General features: G+C 41.2%; 1 protein-coding gene across 4 annotated transcripts in view; it reads right to left on the bottom strand.

The window, feature by feature from the left end:
* The window catches only part of HSPA14 (heat shock protein family A (Hsp70) member 14), a 28,380-nt gene extending 12,116 nt beyond the window's left edge, over positions 1 to 16,264 (bottom strand). Inside the window, exons 1-11 of one of the 4 annotated variants that reach the window (XR_005722560.1) lie at positions 16,088 to 16,258; positions 14,913 to 14,993; positions 14,758 to 14,840; positions 11,968 to 12,692; positions 10,988 to 11,486; positions 6,299 to 6,347; positions 6,065 to 6,170; positions 5,064 to 5,154; positions 3,991 to 4,095; positions 2,773 to 2,931; positions 1,027 to 1,182 (exon numbers count right to left, since the gene is read on the bottom strand). Coding sequence is in view for 3 of the 4 variants with exons in the window: in XM_040248992.1 (XP_040104926.1) it covers positions 1,027 to 1,182; positions 2,773 to 2,931; positions 3,991 to 4,095; positions 5,064 to 5,154; positions 6,065 to 6,170; positions 6,299 to 6,347; positions 10,988 to 11,486; positions 11,968 to 12,526 (1,724 nt within the window). In the remaining variant the exon portion in view is untranslated. Of the gene's footprint in view, positions 1 to 1,026; positions 1,183 to 2,772; positions 2,932 to 3,990; positions 4,096 to 5,063; positions 5,155 to 6,064; positions 6,171 to 6,298; positions 6,348 to 10,987; positions 11,487 to 11,967; positions 12,768 to 14,757; positions 14,841 to 14,912; positions 14,994 to 16,087 lie in introns of all 4 variants that reach the window. The other 3 variants (XM_040248992.1, XM_040248993.1, XM_040248994.1) reach the window with 3 other exon arrangements.
* Positions 16,265 to 16,429: the final 165 nt, after the last annotated feature.

The raw sequence follows: 16,429 nt of genomic DNA on the forward strand, positions 1-16,429 counted from the left end.
CTTAACTCTGGCTAATGCTACTGAGGAACTGAATTTTTAATGTTATTTACCTATTTAATTAACTAAAAATTTTAAATAGCCACTGGTGGCAATGCTGACCTGGAATCGGGGAAAACCCAGGGAGAAAGAGGGAGCAAGCTACAAGGGCCAGACAAAGAGAGAATTTAACCAAACAGAGTGAGTAGAAAGCCTAAAAATAATGTAATACTGAATTCTGGATATTCTCTATGCTTCTAAGTCACCTGTTAGCTTGTTGGGAGGTTTAAATAGTGCTAACTCATGGTAGCTATTAGTATGTGAGTAATACACAACACACAATGAGAGGACAGTGGCCTCCCCTACCCATTCCTGGGTGGACATGCAATCATTTGTAACTAATGTTTTGGATTATGGAAAAGATATGAGCATTAAAAATAATTTTATGCACATTAAACCTGTGTTTAATAAATGTCACAAAAGCTACTAAAATTTAAAATGTTGCCAATGGATGACAAAGCAAATAAAACCAAGACAGAGATCAATCCTCAGAGTAAGGTGATAGGTAATTAGCACGAAATCGGGAGTCAAACTAGCTGGGTTTGCATCCCAGGTCTGTCACTTACTAGCTGGATAACCTTGGACAAGAAATGAAACCTCCTGTGTAAAGTAAGGAAAACAACAGCACTTACCTCACTGAGTTGTTATGAGAATTTGAGAGTTAATACATAAGAAAGAACTTAGAAATTTACAAATCTCAAACTTTCAAGTCTCCCCTCATCATTCTTTCAAAGGCCTGGGATGCTCCTGTCACACACTGCTCCTGGTAGGTTTAACATAACAGAGCAGTCATCACTGACATGACTGCTTTGGGAACAGTCATTTAGTCTGACAAGAGCTGAAAACCCTGGAAGTAGAGACAGAAAAGCTCTCCTTTTATAGTGGGCTAAAAACCTCAAGTGAGAAAATGAAAAATCTGAAGTGAGAAAATTACATCTAAATGTGAATACATTTGGAACTTTTTGAAGTTTTTTCGAACTGCAATTTTACCTGGACACGTTGCATTCAAAATCCTGACCTTCATACAGTGAGTCAAGGAAGCAATTGGCGCTTCCCAAGGTTGACAAAGAATGTTTTGCAGTGTCAGCACCATTCATCAGCTTCATCATGGCGCGGGCATTTCCTCTCACATCATGTCTGAAGGATCTAAACAAGAAATACAGTCTTTGAAGTTTAAAAATTACTAGGTCATTTAGAATTTATTGTAACTAAAATCTGGATAATCCCCATTAGGATAATTCTAAGCTCATGAATCAGGGACTTCCCTGGCGTCCAGTGGTTAAGACTCTGTGCTTCCACTGCAGGGGGTGCAGGTTCCATCCCTGGTCGGGAAGATCCTGGATGCTATGCCATATGGCCAGGAGAAAAATAAATAAATAAGCTCAAGAATCAATATTAATACCAGATTTTATTTTTTCAGAATATATAAGGAAAGAGAATTTGAAGAGGGGTCTCAGGAAAAATGAATAACCAATATCCTTAAGACTCTGAATTGCTGGATTGTTTAACCACAATTATGGACTGCTTTGAAGAAGTACAGGAGCCATCATCTTTTTGCAGATGAGACAAAAGGACGTTGAAGGAGATTCACGCAACTGGGTCAAGTCTCATACTTCACCCTTTACAACCGTAGCATGATTCTTGTTGAATGGCATAGAATTATCTGTCCAGCATTAAAAAAAAAAAAAAAAAAAAACACTAAAAGTGCTTCTTCAAAGAAATTTGAAACATATAAAATATGTAAAATTACAGTTCTTCTACCTCCAGGGTGAGTTAACTATTAAAACTGCTCGCTAAGTGGGGACTGATGGCTCTGCTTTTAAACATGTTTAAAACCCGTAATAAAATTAACAGTGCCCTTCCTTGAGTGGGAGGGGCTTCCCTTTAGGTTCAGCTGGTAAAGAGTCTGCCTGCAATGTGGGAGACCTGGGTTCGATCCCTGGGTTGGGAAGATCCCCTGGAGAAGTGAAAGGCTACCCACTCCAGTATTCTGGCCTGGAGAATTCCATGGACTGTATAATCCATGGGGTCGCAAAGACTCAAACATGACTGACTTTCACTTTGTTTCACTTTCTTTGAGTTGGAACACCTTTATAACAAAAAGCAGCATAGGTCTTTATTGAACAAATGAGAAATTACCACTTTTTCAGGACTTTTTTTTAACCCAGTGTAGTCAAACTGATGAAAACACTACTTTTTAAGCAGTGATGTCCCAAATATAACCTTTATATATTTGACTCATGATGTGCCAAACGGGATTAGAATTTTGAATGGAATAATTGCATCCAGCAACAAAACTAAAATATTCCTTGTCGTAATAGATACCCCACAAGACTGGTTCACTGGAATCTAACTACAACATAATCTTTTACACCTGTAAAAACTGTTCAGAAGGTAGTGAAGCCTTACTGCCTTTACCCTCCTTCACCCAAACATAAAAGCAACCACTGATGAATTAGGAAGTTGAACTTGAGATCCAAGTTCATGCAGTTCAGTGTCTGGTGGTCCCTTACACTGAGGGAAAACTCTAGGTATACTGCACTAGGCAGCTGGGTCTCTGCTTTCGCCTGTTTGCCAGGAGAGATTTTATAATTTCAGACATGAAAATATCCAGTGCCCTGGAAAAACCATGCCCTCCTTTGAAAGGACAATTTCAAATAAATTGGGTAAAAAAAATTAAACCTGAAGCTAAATTTCAGGTTTATCATCAAACATATCAAGTCCATTAATACTTACCTCTGAAACTCAGAGGCTAGGTACTGTGCTAAGGTTTCTGTGAAGTGGGTACCTCCAATGTTATCAGTATTTGTTGAAAGAACACGGTATATTCCACTGTTAACTTCCATGACACTGATAGATAAAGACGTTCCTCCAAGTTTGAACACCAAAATGTTGCTAAAAAAAAAAAAAAACACGAGTAAGTTATGAGAGAATCATAGTATTTATTGTAAAGCCAATTTTGAGTTCTTAAACTAAGAAGTCATTTAGTTTAACCCCTGTAAATCACAAATGAGGAAACTGAAGCTCTTAAGGGAGAAATTGAGTTATCCATGGTTATTGCTTAGGAATGAATCAAGCCTAGAAACCAGATCTTCTGATTTTAAGTCAAAGCCCATTTTTATTTAATCCTGCTGGGAAAATTATATTCTTTCTCACTAACTGGAGTTCAAGACACTAACTTTTCAAAGTACATAAAAAAGAGATTTGCAATTAAAGTCAGTCTGAGAGCATTAAATATAGAAACTTTGTTAATACTTAGTTACTACTGCAATGCCCATATTCTACAAAAGTTAAAACATATGCAAAACTAGGCATTAATTTCCTATGAATCAAAATCCAAAATTTCTGATATTCTGTATTTTAGATTACTTAAATTCCTAGTGATTTATATTAGTTTCTTTGTGAGATATGAAAGAAAAGATACAATTAGGGAATATTAACACATCTGAATTGACATCCCTAAAGTTGCATAATGTGTCAGATCTATTAGGACCAGTTTTGCAATTAAATTAGGAGTATATTTTACTATTTCATTATCAAATGAAATCTTAAATTCCCATGCTGGCTTTTCTGTTATCTCCTGCCATGAAAGTCCTCACTGTTTTTCTAAGCATGTTTAATATTCGAATTGATAGTAAACTTAACAGTGCCCTAGAGCTTCAGTTGTAACTTGGCTGGCTTATAAACTGCAAATCTTCCTTCACTAAAGGGACAAAGTGTTAGATGATAAGAGAAGGGCAGAAGGGCGCAACCTTCCCTCCTGTTGTATCTGTTCTCTGCTTTCTAGGACATCTTTCTCATCTATTTGAAAAACTTTAGGTGAGAATTTTGATGTCTTTCCATCTATAAAAGCTTGGAATGACTGCATTATATAACAATCTCTATTCAAATAATTGCTATCATCTAAAATGTTTTCTGCACTGAAAAACTTAAAGCTGAAAATATGGCTTTTACCTTTTTCCAGTGGGGGAGTCTTGTCCAATTCCATAAGCCAAAAGAGCTGCAGATGGTTCGTGGATTAACCGCAAAACATTAAACCCAGCAGCTCGGGCTGCTTCCCTGTGGACAATGTGCTTTTAATAAATTTGGTACCACATGTTCAAGTCTACATTTTTAGAAATGCTCTGCTAAAGATTTTATGCAATAGCAAATAAGATTTCACAAGCAGAACATGAGGGTAATGATCTTTTAGAAGCAAGATAACAGAACACAAGAAATAGACCTAAGTCTTGAAGTACAGAGATCAATTTCTCTTTAAAATAATAATGTTCAGAGTCTACTTTCTTGACAAAGAAGATAACATGTGCCCATATTAAGGAAAAGAAAGCTCTCCAAATGCTTGAGCTTACAAATCTCAGAAAGAGACTAGGACATACTTTATAATTCATTTCAGAGTTAATACAATACATATTTATAATACACTTATAATACATTTCCAATTTCTTTACTTTAGGTTCACAGCTTTAACATTCCACAAGTACAAGTAAACAAAGCAATTCTGTGGCCCAGAAGCAACTCAGATGTTCAGCAAAGCCCTACAGGGAACTCTATCCACAGAGCAAAAGACTGGGTGCTTGCCAATTACATTTGCATAACAACTTATGAAAACTAGATACAATTTTTTGTTTAGATGTTTATCTAGGTTAAAAAAAACTCAAATATTTTCTAAAATTGCTTATTTTTATACAATTCCTACATAAGCCTTAATTACAATACACTAAGGCAAAGTGATTCACAAACGTCAACTTAATCTGGTTATCAAATGTTTCCAATCAAAATAGCAAGGAAGATATTACTACATGCAGTTTCAGGTTCTTTTGACACTTCATAAAATATAGAAAATATTAATGATCATTACCATGCTTTTACCACAGGATTTACATATATAAATATATACATGATTTACAAACACAACATTTTGTGTAAGATATTTTCACATATAATTTTACCTTTTACTATACAGCAATGTCGTAAAATTTATATTTCCTTTAAGCAAGTTAAGAGAAACTTCTTCATATTATACTTACCCAAGAGCACTTTTTTGCTTTTCTCCAAAATCAAATGGAACAGTAATGACTACATCATTGGCATCTGAGCCCAAGACAGAATGTGCCGTTTCTGTATATGAAAAAAAAAATTTTTAAGTTCATGAAACTTAATGTGGTAATCATGTCATGACATTACACTATACCCCTTAGTTATATAGTGCTGTACATTAATTATATCTCAATAAAACTAGAAGAAAAACATAAATTCTGACAATACACAAAAATGTCAAGTGATACTGAGGTTTATTCATTTGTGCCAAAGATCTTTTTATTATAAAGATTTTCCAATTTGTGAGGCTGTCCCACCCCCACTGATCTCCTCCTCTTGTTCTCTTAAACTGTGCACTACTTTCTATGGTTTTGGTATAGTTTGTGGACACATGACTAGGTACTTTCTAAAGCGTGTAGTTCTCAGGCTTCCAAATTTCAACCACCTCCCAAATGAGATGGGCTCCACTGAGAATGGGCTTCTGATGCACAAAAGTGCAGACCAACTACCATAAAAAGCTGCCCTCCATCCCAATTACTTTCATCACAGATTCCAGAGCTGAAGTAAGCCTCATCAACAATCTACTCCAGAAGTCCTCAAGTTGTTCCACAGGAGGCTGCTCAGCTCCAAGCTTTTGCCTGAAGTGATAAAGCCAGACCTACCTAATCTGCTTAAACACTGTGGAGATTGTAGTGTCTTGAGGGAGACATAATTCACTTTTCACCAGCTTACTGGCCACTTTGTCTTCAGAAGTTTTGAAAAATCTGATTTGGCCCCATCCATTTACATTTCTTCTGGGGAAACCACAGTCAAGGAAAAAAGTCATCTAATCAAGGCCACATGGCCAGTTAGCAGGCCAGTCAGGTCTAGTATAATTTAGGCCTCTTCATTGCACATCTGCTCAATCACCCTGCTTCGCTCCAGATCAAAAAACACCTCTAGCTTTTTTAAAAGGTCAACTTTTAAAAAGATCTTTTCCTTTGCTCAATACCTTTCATTTTACTAAATATCAGTCTGGCAACATCTTCTGGGCTGATAAATTTCTTTTCTTCTCCAGTATCTATTTCATATCGTAACTTCCCATTTTTTTCAATGACCTATGAAAGAAGTGTGTTAAAATAAGAAATGATTTTAACAAAACACAAAGTTTCAAATCAATTTAACTGGGTCACGACCTTGGCAATTACTCTGTGTAACAGGGAAGTAATAATAGAAGCATACTCACTAAACATTTACTTTCCGTGATGTATTTCCGAGACTGAGGATCATCAGAGCTGTCCATAGAGACAAATATAAATATTCATATCATCATCATTGATATGTAAGTTTTAAAGATTATATTCTTCAAACCAAAAAATATAAAAATATAATTACAGTAATTCCATGAAAGCGTCTTCACATTTGAAAGTAAATAACTCTTACTTGTTCTGATCTTACTGTCAATAGATGTTATACATTTGAGAATATTTTCATAGTGTCAATTACTTTAAGTCCTATAGTATCATATCTTTGATCATATCTCAGAGCCAAACCACTGAGATTAAAAAGGACAAAAGGAGGTAAAACCTGAAACCAGAATACCTAACACCATCTTTGTTGCTTGGTGTCTGAACATGAATCAATGTCTGAAACCTGAAAGCACTGAGCAAAAGTATGAATATTATTATATGTAAAAGGACAGAGTACTATAAGTAGATAGATACTGTCCTATACAAAGTAGGTACTCAAGAAATGTGTGTGGCAAGGAAAAAAACTAAGACAATGGGTGTTACGTTGCTCAAAATGGTAATATGAATTAATGCAGACTATAAAACGTTTCCACTGGATCTTCCCAGCACTTAAGCAGGGTTAGTTTGGCAGGCAGTATTCAGGAGAAACAGATTTACAGACAGTCAACAACTTACAAGCTGGTAAGGGGAAGAGTCAGTACTTGATCCCAGGTCTTCTCTACCAGGCTAGGTAGACTGCCTTGCAGTGAAGACAGTGAACAACTAAGGGACTTTTGCCTTGAGCAGGGATAAAAGTGATTCTTGGTCTAATTTCATCTCGAAATGAAGCTAAGGTCAATCCTTCCACTTAACCCTTCTTGCAAGGGACTGCAGCTATTCTGTCCAGAGACCAGTCTTAACTGTTTAGTAGGAGGCGATGAAAATTAACAGTGGCTCTTCACTGAAGGGTTATCGAACATGAGGGCCCTAATCTGTGTAAACAAGGGGGAAATGAAAGGGGCTTAAAATGGGGTTAATTTGGCTTAGAACTTTGTTGGCAATACTTGTAGATTCCTCCTATCACCTCCACTATCACAGGTAAGCAGTCTGTCTGATGTCATCTGGCTAATTAATAGCACAACTGGCTGGAATCCAGATCTTTCATATAAAGTTTAGTATTCTTTCCACTAGCTCCTCCCCTCTTGTCTAAACCCAGTATTTATACCATATCCTAGACAAATATTTTAAGGATAAGAAAAAAAAGACTAAGTGTGCCTATGGTAACTTTTTTCCCCATCAATGCTGTAATGTTGGCCTGACACGTAGTGGTTCAGTTGCTTTTAGAACAGAATTTAAGTCAACCAGGATTTCTCTGAGTACGTTATTCATCACTCAGATAATTTGCCAGAAAAGGGTATTTTAATGGCTTTAAATGAAATTTAATGAACTCTTAGAAATGGCAATTTTGGACCCGATAGGATTAATGGGATTTAAAGGACTTTTAGAAATAGAAAATTCTTTCTCAACTGAGGGTTTCATTCATTTGAAGACAGAAAGCACATGTAGTTCTGAAGGTCTCAGAGAGGTAAGGTCCTGGAGGTTAGCCAGTGGATAAGCAGAAAGCAGAGGATGGAGATGATGGACAAATGTTCACAGTAGCACCAGAAAGTAGTGGACTGACCCACATCTGTGTACAGATAGCAACTTTATTTGTCCACACCAGGATCAAGTCACTTCACAGAGAGACAGAGGGTGGTGGAAGGCTGGTATACACAGCACCATTTACTCTGCAGGCTTCAGGAGGCACAGCATCACTCCTACCAGGGTACCCTGGCCTTCTTCCTCCTCTTTCTTGAAGGGCCCCTTGTAATAGGCAGATCCTCGCCCCACACTAACATGCTACTGGGCTTGTTCCCCCCACCGTCCCAGCACGGAGCCTGTTACAGCCATCTGTCCACTGGGTCCTCATGCAGCTATGAGGTAGCTGGGATGGCCTCCCACTGCAGAGGGGAGGGGCCTGAGGTACAGAACGGTGAAGTGACCTGCTTGTGGACGGATGGGGAGTCCGGCTGGGCCTAGAGCTCAGGCACGATATCTGGGCCTGTTTTCCTCCAGTCTCCCCTTATTACAACTTCCTCCTCTTAACAGGCTTTGGCCTGTTATTCTGTTGACTTCTTTAAGATCTTTCCCTTCAGTTTTATTCCCACCTTCAAGTTACTTCACCATCAGGTCTGCACACTGCTGCCTCTAAAGTTCAACTCGACCTTCATGCTTTAGCATTTCTCTTATTTCCAATAAATCCCTGCTGGAGTACTTTGCTACCATTAAGTGATTACTAGAGTATGGGCCTAACTCTTTCAAGTACTTCCTTAATTTTTCAGAAAATCTAACTATCTACAGTAGTGTTATCCAGTTGCAACTGAAATGGATCCCTCTATATAAGGGCCTAAAACAACACAGAAGAAAAAAAAAATTATCTCCATTTCCAGGCCTTTTTAAAGCAAGGAATCTATGGCTGGGTGTAGAGTTAACAGAAGTCATAAAAATCAATACTGTAGAATCTTTCCTTAAAATACAACTGTTAGCAGTGCTTCAAACATACACTAATATGCTGCTGTGACTGGAAACATGACAATCAAAATTTCACTTTGTCTTCTGTTATGCTATTCGTCTAATTTTCTGGAAGGTACAAGAAAAGCCATCTGGTACAAACTTCTCTTTAGAGATAAAGAAACTGAGGCACAAAAAAAGACAAGTGATTTGCTCAATGTAACAAAGTGTAACAGCATCAGAACCAAGAGTTCTAACTTGATTCCAGTGTAGTCTACCTCACGCCTCCTCCATAATCACTCGTTCACCAGAGCAGCTTGCCTGCCTGCTATCTGTTCCTGGTTCCAGGGATGTTCCCACTGTGGTTTGGACCATTTCTCCACCTAACAGTATTTCCAGCATTTAGGTAAGCAATCAAGCTGCAAAATTTAAACAAAACCTCTCCCAACAGGCCTGTACTTTTTATTTCACTCTCTAGATTACAGGAGGGCTTCCGTGGTGGTTCCAGCGATAAAGAATCTGCCTGCAATGCAGGAGACACAGGTTTGATTCCTGGATCAGGAAGATCACTGGAGAAGGAATGGCAACCCACTCCAGTATTCTTGCCTGGATAATCCCATGGAAAGAGGACCCTGGCGGGCTACAGTCCATGGGGTCACAAGAATCAGACATGAGTCAAGAGACTAAACCACCACCACCACCACTAGACTATAGGAAAGCTTTTTAAATTCCAAGTATGCTTTTTATATTTCCTGAAATAACTCATGTGTCTTACATCTCCTGCATCAGCAGGCAGGTTCTTTACTACTGAGCCACCTGGGAAGCCCAAATAACCACTAAGAGCTTTAAGTCAGGTTAATGATGGTCAGTTATGGCTTCCCTTCTAAAATAAGTTGGAAGCCTGGCTCAGTACCATCTTATCTCCTCTAGGAAATGTGTGTGTTTCAGAGAGAAAAGGGGATGTATCTGTGAAGGGCTGGTGCTTTTAAAAAGAGCTATCTGTTGCAGGCTGTCCTTATTCATACCACCCTCAATTGTTACCAAAGCTATTTTCTTCTAATATATGCCATTAACAAGGTGAACTTTTGTCTACACTTTGTGAGAAAAAGTGACTTTGGAGAGTTTCCTAGAAGGAACATTTTCTCAGTCTTGCCTTTTGCAACATTCTAGACAGAAAACAAAGACACAGAGAACAAAATTAGCTACAAGTATTTGGGAAGCTTATTATAATCCAAATTGTTTCCATGATGTCCAAATGACAAACCAAACCTAAATATATATAATTATGAATATAAGGAAACCTAAACATGGAATGCAAAGAATTTACTTATAGGGAGTATTTTATGATAGCCAATTTCTCATCAAAGATTATCAACATGAATCAAAACACACAATTGTGGCTTCCTACCAGTTCTGAATCATATCCATAAATATAAGAGAGTAAGGACAAGTAAAATGGAGGGAAAGATGGTTTGACTATTAAGTGCTTGCTAGTAGTTATGTCACAGACACAGCAAATATAAAAAGGGACCAATACATGTTGTGTCTACATTAGCCTAATGAACTACAGAGAGGTTTTAAGAAATGAAGATTGTAAACTCCAGGAAGAAGTCAAGTTAAACTAGTAGAGATTTAAGCAATGAGGTCATGGTGTACAAACCTAATTCTGTATCTTGTCAACTACTGTGCCTCACCCCAGCCTTCTCTCAGCCAAGGTCATATGCTTTAATAACTTACATGTGTATAGTGCTTTAAACCCTTTCACATCTATTTCAGCCATCTGATCCTCACAACAACCCTGTGAGGTAGGCAGGTTTAGCAGCTGAGGAAGCTGGTGTAAAGAGGTAAACTAAAGTGTCTCCCATCAGCAACGAAGTCAGGGCTAGCTAGCTCTGTGGACTTGGCTGCATCCTTTTTCTACTGGGCCACCCCTTGCATTTCTAAAGGGTCTTTCAACTAGTGGAGACACCTGGGAGCAGCCACGAGCACATATGTTCCTACCACTCCACACATTAACTGTCCATCCACTCTTTTTTGTCTGAGGACGTGGAAAAGGAGCTGGGGTATCAGGAGGCATCGGCTGGACCCAGGCTCTGCCAGTGTAGGAAATACACCCTTGCATGATCAGCTCCTAACTTTTGGTGTTTGAAATTAACCTCTGAAGCAACTTTTCAAGTCCTAGCTGGAAAGCCCCAGTTGCCTCTTCCACTGCCGTGGCCAAGCGTCTGACCGCGACCACCGCATCCCTGCGGAGCTCGTTGGCAGTGTCTTGCTGAGCGCTGGCCTCCTCGCCAATGGCAATCAGCCGATCCAGTTTTTCTTGCTCCCGCTTTGAAAGTTCTCGTGCCAACCTCCTGTTTTCTGCCAGCTCGGCTGCAATAGTCCTGGCCACTGACCGCCTTCTTCGCCGGGCCCACCTGGGAGGGGGCTCACTGGTCAAAGGTCTATCCCCACCAGAAACAAAAGGAGCCCTGGAGGAGGAGGCTGGAGGCCGCTGTGCGGAGGCCACCCCATGAGTGTTTCGGCTGGAGCTGGAGCAGGGGCTGGGCTCACCGGACACAGCCAGTCTGGTCATGGGGATGCTCTGACAGGGGGCAGCTGCACCTCTGAAAAGGTGATGGGAGCTGCTGTAGCTGGGGGTCCCTTGAGAGCACCCTGAAAAACAAAGCAACAATGTTGCAGAGAGGACATTCCTGCTATGGGAATGCTTGGAGCCAGCCGCAGAGTTGAGAGACAAGGACAAAACCAAGGCATCTCTCTGCAGGGGGTGGGGAAGAATTCATTTTCTCATGTGGATATTTTGGTCTGCTATAATAGTATGTCCAAAACTTTCCCCTCTGCCTTCCATGGTGCTATCCAAGCCTTTCTACAGCCATGAGTTCCTAAGTCCCCATTATAAATAATGCCCAAACTAGTTTGGTTCTAAAGAGTACTCTGAGGTTTAAAAGAGTTCTAATATCATACATACCTAGGGTTACAGCTTTTAAAAATCTGGAGCCCTTTCTCTTACCATTAGGTTTAAACGAGAGGGCAGGGGCTGAAATAGTGACTATGCTGAAGAGGTCGCCATCCAAACACACACTGATGAGAACCAAGTGACTCTGGGACCCCGACCCTTCACACGCTTGGGGGTTACCTGCACCCGAGGATTCATCCCAGGAGTCCTCGAGGTCACTGGTTTCTGGCATCTGGTCACTGACCCTCAGCTGACAATCATCTGATTCCTTCACTGTTTTCAAAATAGGCTGATGCTCTGCTGCCTGAGTCCTTTTTGTTCCCAGAATGCTGGTCCCCTCCTCCCCTGGTGTGTCAGGGGCCGCTAAATTCAGGTCACTGTGCTTGGCCCAAGCAGCGTCCTCCATTAAGTTGTCTGCATCAGTCACTATCTGATTTCGGAGAAGCTGATCCAAAGTATCATAAAAGGGACAGTGTGGTGGGTCGCCCATACTTGTGGCGTGGGCCACATAGGCCTTTAAATATAATGCCTTCAGGACTTTGAACTTGGAGCGGCACTGACGCTCGGTGCGGCGGAAGCCTTCCTGCTGCATCCGCTTGGACACGGCCTGATAGACATCTGCGTTGTGATGCACGGTCTGAAGGCGCTGAATGTACTCTGCCTCGCCTAGTATGGAGAGAAGTGTTCGTGTCTCTTGTCTGGACCACCGGATGCCCGCACTGCTATTGGAAGTGGCCATGGTGGACTGGGAGGAAAGGCTAGCTGGAGGAGGCTCCTGGGCAGGAGGGTGCCGACCTGAAGGTGTGAGGAGTTTCTGTGTGCTCCAGTCTATCTCCAGGAGCCGGCCGCTTCTTCCCTCTCTGGGCTAATTGCTGAGAAGCCAGGTCGGAGGACCGCATTTCTGGCTGGAAGGCCACAGGGGAATCAAAGTTACAGGAACGGTGTAAGGATAATTGTGGCAGTAAGTTAAGCGGTGCTACCTGTAAGTAGGTTGCAAAGAGAAAGGATGCCAGGGTTGAGAAAAGCCCAACTCTGGGAGTTCGCTCAGGATGGGGACCAAGGGCTACAAAGGGCCTTACTGGCTTGGCAACAAGGGGACTGGCTTCTCCACAAAAAGCAGGATGCTTCCAAGGCTGAGACCCGGAACCACCGTGTATCTGTAAAAATCACCATTGTCTTGTAAGTAGATAGACCAACGGGGGCGGGGATGCCTGGATCCTGAGGCACATCACTCTGGAGAAGGGATAGCAGGACAGTAGTGCAGTAATACGTCTGCTGCGGCTCACTCCTCACTAACCTCGGCCGGGGTGGTACGCTGTGCTATCTATGTATTACCCATCTGACTGTCACCACTGCACTCCTTTGTTAAAAGGTAACTTCCAGGGCCAGAAAAGCAAGCTAAAGTTGTTCTCACTAATACAAAGCTTTCTGCATAATATGGCAGAAGACATCCACATTTTTATTTCCACCACCTGCCCCCAAATATCAACAAAACCCAAAAAGGGCTCCCAAAGAGATGCACCTATAGAACTATTCTGAATTTTGACCGTGTCAATGCCAGTACCCTGGTTGTGATAGTGTAGTACAGTTTTTCAAGATGTTACCAGTTGGGAGAAAATGGTTAATCCAGAAATAGATTGGATCTCTCTGTATTATTTCTTGCAACAATGTAAATCTATCATTATCTCAAAATAAGAAAGTTTAATTATAAAAAACATTATTGGCTGCTTACTTCCTCCCTTTTTTTTTTCAGTTTATAATTTGAAAAATTTTGACAGCAACTCAATTTATTTTCAATATGGTCAGTACTAAGTTTAATCAACAGATAAATGGATATGGGAGTGTACGTATCTTCACAACAATTTGAATTCTCTCCAAAACACTACAGTTTTTGACTTAATCACAGATATTCTAAAGAAAAAAAATGAGCATCAAGCTCAACTTACCTAAATATAGGTAAGAGATAGTAAAAAAACAGAAAAATTTGTATGTATAAAATATATATATATATCAAATTTAATCCATGACTTCCCAAACCTAAAAACAACACAAGGAAATTTCTACTTAAATTCTCACCTGAATAAGGTAGAAAGGAAAGAATCTGAGGTTAAGAATTAGGCGTCCTAGACCACAGTCCTGTAGAGTTCACCCCACTAAACTAATTTAAGGATACTGTAACTTCTGCGTGCTTTGACTTTCTTATCCAGAAATGAGGAGGTATAAAATCTGCCCTACCAATCTTACAGGGATTTCTTTGGATTAAATAATATATGTGAAAGCACTTTGAAAATTTAAAAACACTATATTACATATTACAACTCCAATGAAAACGAAAACCCCTAATTTATAATTATAATTTGAGGTAATCTATAATTTGAGGAGACAGAAGTCTGGGGAAGCAGGCCTCTTTTATCTTTTAATTAAAGTTATAGCAGATGATTAACCTGATTCTTAAGACATTAATTAAGCTGTTTTCCCTAATGATTAAATGCGTAAGCTGGAAAAGTTAGTTCCCAGAAAGTGTCACAAAGAGATCTGAAGAAGAAAATCAATAGCTTCTACATAAATATTCACCAATTACAATCGACTTCACAAAATTCAACTATAGTGCAAAGAAATCTTCAAATTCCCACACAATCTCCCAGTTTAAAAAGAGTACTGTAAAAACGTGTTAAGTTCAAACTGCCACCTCTGAATGACACAAATTATCAAAACTAAATGCACACTGGCATCTACCAATATTAACAGACCTGTAAGTGAGAAGCAAATGTCTCCATGAATCCCATCTTTCAGAAAATTCAGCACTAATATCAAAAGATAACAGCCTACTGGGGAATTCTGTGAAATGACTCAGTCATTAAAAACAAAAAACACACTGGTATTTCTAGTTTCATTTCAAATTATGCTTTACATTCAAATTATAAACATGTTTTTTGTTACCATAGGTGAAAGTATTATTTTACTCCATACCTTCTGCCAAGGATCTGCTTGACTTTCATTACTGTGTTTGAAATATTCCTTATTCTACTTTGTTTTGCTGCCAATCCAACAACCTGAAAAAGAGCAATCTATTAAATATGTCATTTTATACTTATTTCAATGTACAAAAATGAGGAGAATGGTACCTCTTCATTTTTTGAGTAAGCAACAATGGCTGGAGTAACTCTGTCGCCTGCATCATTTGCGACCACATCAGCCCGGCCATCCTGGAGGTAAATACACAACTGTATTAGTTATTTTGAAATGAAATATATGGTCTCCTTAGATATATTCAGACATATGCGGGGCCCTGTGACTGACATATACATGGAAACAAAAATTGCTTTACTGTATTTCCTAGATCTTAAAAAGACCAGAATTCTACAACCAGCTGCCTCTTTTCAGTCTGTTCTGCATAGTTGATACAGAAGAGACGTAATAATAACCTCTCTATATAAAATAACGTGTTAATACATTAACCTTTCTATCCCTTTTCCTTTTCCCTGTAAACGCTCATTTTTCTTCCCTCTTTTTACATATGATGAATTAGCAACAATCCTTCGGCTTTTCCCTACAAATCATTTGACGTTTAACCGTGAGTATCAGGGCTGTCCCTTATTATTGTTCTTTCCGCCTCCCCACAGACGAGAAGAAGCCCTAAACTCCTAGTCACACACTCATTTCCAGAAAGGACAAGTGAATAGAGCACACACCATCAACTGGCTTCCTACGCTTCTCGGGATTAACAGGTCCAGTTCCAGATCGCGGCCACCTTGCTCTTTCTTGGCAAACTTCCAGAAACCTCCGGGTACCAGACGCTCGGGTCCCCCTCCCGGCCTCCTGCGTCCACGAGGTCCCCAGGTCCGCCTTCCTCCTCTAGGCTTCCAGCGCCCAGGACGTGGCCGGGTCCGTCCCCATCCCCGGGGGGGACTCCAGCTCCCAGTGTGTCCCTGGGTCCTCCCCCCAAACCCCCGGGGCCTCCAGCGCCCAGGACGTTCCCGGGTCCGCCCCCGACCCGGGGCCTCCGGCGCCCAGAAAGTCCCTGGGTCCGCCCCTGGGCTCGGGGGCCTTCGGAACACTGGATGTCCTCGGGTCCTCCTGCGCCCAGGATGTGCTGGGTCCGCAGCTGCCTTTCTTGAGGGGCCGCGGGAGAAGAGGCCGAGTCCGCCCAGCCCTTAGCCCCAAGACTTCCTCGCAGAATCGCCTCTTCGTGCGACGTCCCTAGGCCGGCGACACGCCGTTCACAACCCCGCAGACCAAAGGACTTGGCCTCGTACCCAAAGGACGCTGCACCCGCAACCCAGCTCCCCGAGTCCCTCACCTTATAGACGGCCACACAAGCTGATGTGCAGCCCAGGTGAACCCCGATGGCCGCCATGAGGCGGCAGAGACGCCGGCAACACTAACGGGTGGTTTCCCAGCAGCAACAGCGCCGGGCCGCAGCACAGCCCCATCAGGCACCGCGCAGCCTTCACGTTCCCGTCCACCCACTGCGTCCCGGCCCTCGCCGAGGCTGCCCGCGTCGCCGCCAATCAGCGTGAAGGTCCCGCCTTTTCTGTCGCGCAGTCGGCGATTAGCTATTGTCAGTCTCTCCCCGCCGGGGCAGCACTGCTTGAGCGATATTGCGCACGCGCAGGTCGGGGATGGGTAACGAAACGGCTCC

The sequence above is a fragment of the Oryx dammah genome, unplaced genomic scaffold (assembly GCF_014754425.2).
Source record: "Oryx dammah isolate SB20612 unplaced genomic scaffold, SCBI_Odam_1.1 HiC_scaffold_10, whole genome shotgun sequence".
Taxonomy (NCBI): Eukaryota; Metazoa; Chordata; class Mammalia; order Artiodactyla; family Bovidae; genus Oryx; species Oryx dammah.